Source organism: Podarcis pityusensis, assembly GCF_964106645.2.
Source record: "Podarcis pityusensis genome assembly, chromosome: 2".
Lineage (NCBI taxonomy): Eukaryota > Metazoa > Chordata > Lepidosauria > Squamata > Lacertidae > Podarcis > Podarcis pityusensis.
The window spans coordinates 31307171-31313530 of NC_138029.1; the positions used below are offsets into that span (position 1 = coordinate 31307171).

Here is a 6360-nt window from a genome sequence, read left to right on the forward strand (position 1 = left end):
GGCATCTGGAATTTTGGGGAGGAGATGTAGCATCTGAGAATGGGGCCTCTCTATAGCTCCCTGGTTGAGATTTGCCAGTGGGTTGTGGGTTATGAGGGGGAAATAGGGCAGCCCTTAATGAAGTACAGTCCCCTGATCTTCCTGCTCCCTCTTCAAGCTAAATCATGCTTCCTTCCAGAAACAGTAGCTAAGGGGGTGGACTGATCCTATAATTATGTGCTGGGTTAAGGGATTTCCCTTAACACTTTGTGGGTTTTTTTACTCTCTCTCTCTCTCCCCCCCCCCCCCGCCTCCCACTTGTCTCTCTTCAGAGCTGCAATTAGCCGGGATCCATTCTACGAGATGCTTGCTGCACGCAAGAAGAAGGTCTCCTCCACCAAGAGACATTAGCCACATGGCTTTGTTGAGTAGCAGTGACATTGGCAGCTGTTGCCTCTCCGTCTCCTGGCAGAGAGGAAGAGGAGCGAGACGACACAGACCCGCCTGCTCTGCATTATGACCCCGAGGGGGGACTAGCTTCAGCTTTTGCTATTCTTTTCTGGTTTGGGGGCAGGAAGAGTTGCGGGGGTAGGCTATGTTGATGGCAACCACCAGCTCTCACTGACTTATTTAATTTGCAAGAATGCCACCTCCCTGCCAGCCCCTCAGCTGGGCAGCTTGAAGCCAAACCGTGTCACTGGTAGCCCAAGTGGCAGGAAGAGAAGAATTGTTGGGGTCTTTTCTGCTACCGTGGCTGACTTGCTCCTTGCCTGTGCCGATGGTGAGGCAGACCTATTCAAGCTGCCAGCGAGAAGTGTCGGCTGTACCAGGCTTTAGGCCTAATACTCTCCGAGACCCTGAATCAGGAATGGACCACAAACTGCCAAAGGCATAGATCAGTCTGCAGCAGAGGTTGGGGGCATGGCTCTCTAGCACTGAAGCAGAGAGATCCCTGTGGCCCTCTGCATCGCCATGTTGCTCCCTGTTCTTTGGTCAGGTAAGCCCAACGGCTTCTTTCCCCCAAAGCAATTGAGCTGTATGCTCTTTCATGTTTAATTTCTGGGGTTCTCTGTCGCAAGGAGTTTTGTTAACCACGTTGAGTAATAAGCAACCAAGAATGTCAGTCCCAACAGCTGGCATGATGAATGGCAAGGCTGCCACCTCCAGGATTTCCCCTGCCCTCGTTCTAGAGGGCACTGACTTAGGCTGCCTCGTATGTGAAGCAGGAATGAGGCCAGCAGAGGGCTCACTCAAGCAACCTTGCCCAGATGAGAAGGCGGTGCTCTTGTGAGCTAGCGGCATGCATGTGGTTGTGGGTGGGCAGGTAGTGTAACCCTCATGGATGCTTTACAGGGAGGCTTTTCACCCCTTTGCCAATGGCTGCTGGGAACCATCTCACCCAACAACTGGGCACAAAAAATTTATCCCTGCAGCCAGAGCTTCCTCCGTTTTTTGTTTGTTTGTTTAACATTGCAATCGGGAGCAGACAGAGCTGAAGAAAAAAGACCTGCACCATTCCCTGTACCCTGAAGAAAGAAGTTGAAACAGGCTGGCTCTGGATTCTTTGACATAGGCTATCTTCTTACAGTTGCACTTTTCAGTAGAGGGAGTGGATGGACTGGGATGAAGGCTGTCCTGGACCAGTGGGGGCACTTCTTGGCTCTGAAGCACAAGCAGATGATTGGTTGCTGGGGAACCATTGGAAGCCCAGGGTGGGTGGGGTATGAGATGATGGCTTATGCCTGGAGCACTGAGCTGGGGTAGGCCATAAGAGGACGGTTTTCCCCGACTGTTGATTTCATTATGCGCCTTGGAAAAGCTCCAGTTTTCCCCAGCTCAGTATTAATCTATTTATCGGAGATATACATACTCTCTGTGTAGATTTTTCTCCTTTTAGATTATTTTGTATTTGTTTTTAAATAAGAGGATTGTTTTCTGTGAAACATAGCAGAATTCTAAAAAAATGCTGTGGCACAAGGGGGGGCGGGAAGCAAGGGGGTTGCGGGAGGAAGGTGGAAGTTACTCCTGGTCAAAAAGTTTGGTTACAGTTTTTTGTGTTGAATCCTTTTCCACCCCATTGTTGGGTTTTTGTTGCCACAACCTTGTGAACTAGCACAGAGCAACTGCAGCAAATAAATGTTGATCTCACACTTGGCTCTATGCCCTTCTTTGGCTGCCTCTGTCTCTGTGATCTACATTTATGTGGTTTTCCTATTTGAGGTTAGTAGCATTGCATCAAGCGATTCAGGGGCCTTGCCAGTTGGGGCTGGTAAATTGGGCCAGCCTCTTTAGATCTGTGAGACTGGGGACATTTCTGTAGCCATACTGAGGAAGGGTTTCATTGTGGTTTCCCTCCCCAGCTTTAATTTTTCTCTATCTGCCAGGGGAAGCTGCTGGTAAGATTGGTTTAAGTTAAGGGACCAGAATGTAAAGCATTCATCTGGCTTCCCAGCATTGACACTGGTTACTGATAGCTAGCTGCTATCAGTAGCCAGATGCAAAGAGGTTATAAAGCGTACATTAGGAAATGAGGTTACAGTGGGTTGTATTCAAGCTTGCACTAAGGCGAACAGTCAGGGCAACGAATTCTCCTTGCTCAACAGAATGTTCTTTCCCTAAACATGTTCTGGAAGATCCCCTTACCCTCTGGAGCAGAGCTGGGGATTGTGTGTTTGGGAGTGGAAGTCCCATTGTGCTAGCAGAAATCCTTGCACAGGTACAATTATTTAACTGGATACTGCCCAGGGTGTTGTTTTTTGAGAGGGGCTTAGAGAAGATCCTGGTGGATTTGGGGTAAGACAGCAGGCTACAGTAGGGCCCCTAGTCCCACTGGGTTTGCATCTCCACAGTACAGTAGTTTACACAAGCTGGGGAACCTGCAAGATGTTATGTTTAGGGAACAGCAAGAGCAACCCACTTGTTGGTAAAATGTAAACATGCCTACACTGAACCCACCTTGTCACAAACCAGCATAATGTTATGATACTGTTATGTCTTTTCCCTGCATGGCTTTGCAAAATGCAATTTTTGTTTCATCAGATTCTGGATTTTTAAAGCTGTCTCAGGGGATGTGCCTAGATGGGGTTTACATGCCAGTAGACCTCTATCCATTATAAAGCCTTTAAAATCTTAGTAGCACTGTATACTTACAGAATAACAGGATTACCTCCAAAAATAGGCAACAATTGCTTTGTCTAAATAACATCCAGCAAAACTTGGGTGTTCACCTCCAGTGTGTCTCAGATTCTACATAAGTGAATTAATCTGAGTCAGAGAATTGCATTCAAAATACACATTAGCAGAACAGAGGTGGTGTATCTAATGCAGACTTTCTTGACCAGCACAGCTCTTCCTGATAATGGAGCAAGTGGGGTTGAACTTTGGCTAATTTCCTACATGGGTTCTTAGTAAGAACTTCAAAAGAAAAATTGTGGACCCGAGCAGAATTTTGAAGATCCCGCTCTTGCTAAAATTGGTTCAACTTTTCAAACTCACGCAGCCTGAGCAGCAACCAGCAGATGGCACCAAGGTATCACATTTGGGTTTGTAGGGGGGGAAAGAATGCTTATCTCCAGAAATTACCTCATCCTAAATAATCTCTTAACACTCTAGGCTGCTTTTTCTTAAGGAATGTGAGTTTATAGCAGCCTTGCAAAATGGTTTTCAGTGCCCACAAAATGTAAATAAGAATCAGTGTGCTAGCTGTGGTGGTAGTGGGTAAGCTGGTTTGATAGGTGGGATGAATATGTTAGCAATGCTCATGCTTCTTATGATCTTCCACCCCTTTCTCTGATATCCAAAGCAAGGGGTGGTCCCTTGCATTGGATATGTGGTCCCTGCCTGGCCTCTATGGGTGGGAAAGAGGATTCTCCTCATTTCCTTTTATGGCAGTGGTAGCAGTAAGTGGAGGAAGGGCTCTTTCTAGATGCTCTCAGTACCACATCAGGACTGAAAGAGCAGTGGTGCTTGGGCCTTCTGGCACTGTAGTATGGGGAGGGCATCTTCCAATGCTGCCATTTCAGCTTTTAGGGGAGTAAGGAGGAAGGGTGGATGCTTTGGGGTCAGGGGAAGGTGCAGATTAAAGGAAACAATGAACCCTCTGTCCCAGATAATTTATTTTAGCCAGAGAAGTCTTTAAGGGTGCCTTAATAACTTGTCCCCTCCTTTTGCAGTGCCCCCTTAAGAACACTGGGAGTTTGCTTCCAAGCTAAGCCATGCTTTAGGCCGATATACATGGCATCACTGTTGCTTCTGAAAATACTGTAGAATGAGTCCCTAGTTGTTCTCCACTACCATTTCCACTTCTACTCTTATCTAGTCCTCTTTCAGGGCTCCTGGTTAGCATCCTTCTCCAGCTTGTGACATCATATCCCCACCACCAAACCAATTTAGTTTGTCTAACAGCGAGACCTGTACACTCTCTCCACACAAGGTTCTTTCTCTGCCAACCTGGTCCTGTGTATGGTCTTCTCAGTGCCTCTTATTCTTCCATCATGGATGATTTCAGCAGCAGGAGCCACAGTATCCCTTGTTGGTTTCAAACCAGCTTCCTATGGCATTCCTCTCCGTTGCAGTCTGCACAGAAAAATGTGTCTGGGAGGATCTGTACCTCTGGGGTGAATATGTAGTTATTGTGCCCAGGGGTCCCAGGAAGGTGACCTGGAAAAGAAATTGCAATTAGTCTTACAAAGAGTGAAAAATGGGCAGCACGAAGATATCCAAGCAACAATGATTGCATTTTTCAGTAGTGGTGCCTAATGGCAGAATACTTTATGCAGTTATGCGCCTCTTAATGCTATATTATTTTTAGGAAGCTGTTATTTTTCATTACCGCTCCCTCAAAAGGACATTAGATTGAGCTAGTCTGAAAACAAGAAAAATATTTGATGCCTTTTATTGCACCAGGTTTTGCCCTAAATTGTCTAGATATCTGATGGAAGGCCTGAAAATGTCTTAGACTGGAAATTACCGTATTTTTTGCTCTACAAGACTCACTTTTTCCCTCCTAAAAAGTAAGGGGGGGATCTGTCGTGTCTTATGGAGCGAATGCAGGCTGCGCAGCTATCCCAGAAGTCAGAACAGCTGCTTTCACTGCGTAGTGATCTCTCTTGCTGTTCTGGCTTCTGAGATTCAGAATATTTCCCCCCCCTGTTTTCCTCCTCCAAAAACTAGGTGCGTCTTGTGGTCTGGTGCGTCTTATAGAGCGAAAAATACGGTACATGGTGATTTGAAAGTATTTCACATGCATTTCCAACCTCCCTGGAGATGCTGATGATTGAATTTAGGAGCTTCTGCATGCAAAGCTGATGCTCTACCAGTGAACTACAGTTTTTCCCCAATCTACATCACTCCCAGTGCCAGGTTCTCCATAATTTTTAAAATTTATATATGTGGGGTTTGTTAAGCACCTCTCTAAGCCAGTCCCCCAGGAAGCTGACTTGACTTCAAAGAACAAAGGCAGAATCATTAATACCCTGATGAAAGGTCAGATATTCAGTCAGACATGGAAAGGGGTGGAGTTCCTCCTCCAGCTGTGTGTTACTTAGCAGAATTGAGAGGGGGAGATTGCCAGAGAAACAGGGGTGCAATGTCACCACAGAGGTTTGGGGAACAGGGTTTTCTGGGAAGGAGGAGCTCTAAGTGCGCTGGCTGGAAAAGGCTGCACCGAGACGCATGACTGGCTCCTGATTTGGACCCAAGCTGCTGACAAGAGGAGCAATGAGAGATAGTCTTGGGATGTGATGTTCTGCACCTCCACCACTGAAGGCTTCAGCTGTAAACATGTATAAAATAAACCATATTTCTTAAAGACACTAGTCTCTATAGTCTCTCCTCATTCCAAAGGAACACAAACCCAGGAATCTCTTGCTACTGCTTGACAGAGATTGGGGTGGCCTGTAACAATATAATTCCTGTATTTTCAGTGCCCAATCCACCCCGATTTTGCTGTGTGTGAAATAGTCTCAGTGGAGCAAGGGGTTTTACCTCCATAAAGAAGCCTTTCCATCTTTCTGACAGTTTGTCCACTTCCACTTTATAAATTCCTGCTTCCTGCAAAGGGGAGTGCACAGCTAACTTGCTCTGCTTCTAAACTCAAGATTATGATTATTTCTAGAAGGTTTAATAGTATGAACTAGTGTGACTTGCAGCAAAATCTTGAACTATGGTATGCTCCTATTGAATGTTCCAGCCATACCTTCTTTCGGGACACTCCCTTGCAAGCTCAAGGGGCTGGGGCTGGTTGAGGAGGCTCCAATGGGAATAGTATTGGAAGTGGGGCTCCCCTCCTCCCAAGCAGTTGCCTCATTCTGTCTAATAATAGGACCAGCCATGGATCTGGAAAAGTAGAGCTGGGAGGGAAGCTTATACAGAGAGACATAG

General features: G+C 46.4%; 1 protein-coding gene across 4 annotated transcripts in view; it reads left to right on the top strand.

Annotated features, from left to right (window-relative positions):
• Positions 1–2129, top strand: part of CYTH1 (cytohesin 1) — a 57248-nt gene extending 55119 nt beyond the window's left edge. For all 4 annotated transcript variants that reach the window (XM_080996617.1, XM_080996616.1, XM_080996618.1 and 1 more), the window contains exon 13: positions 312–2129. In XM_080996617.1, the coding sequence (XP_080852743.1) occupies positions 312–390 (79 nt within the window). In that variant the 3' untranslated portion in view covers positions 391–2129. The remainder of the gene's footprint in view (positions 1–311) is intronic.
• Positions 2130–6360: the final 4231 nt, after the last annotated feature.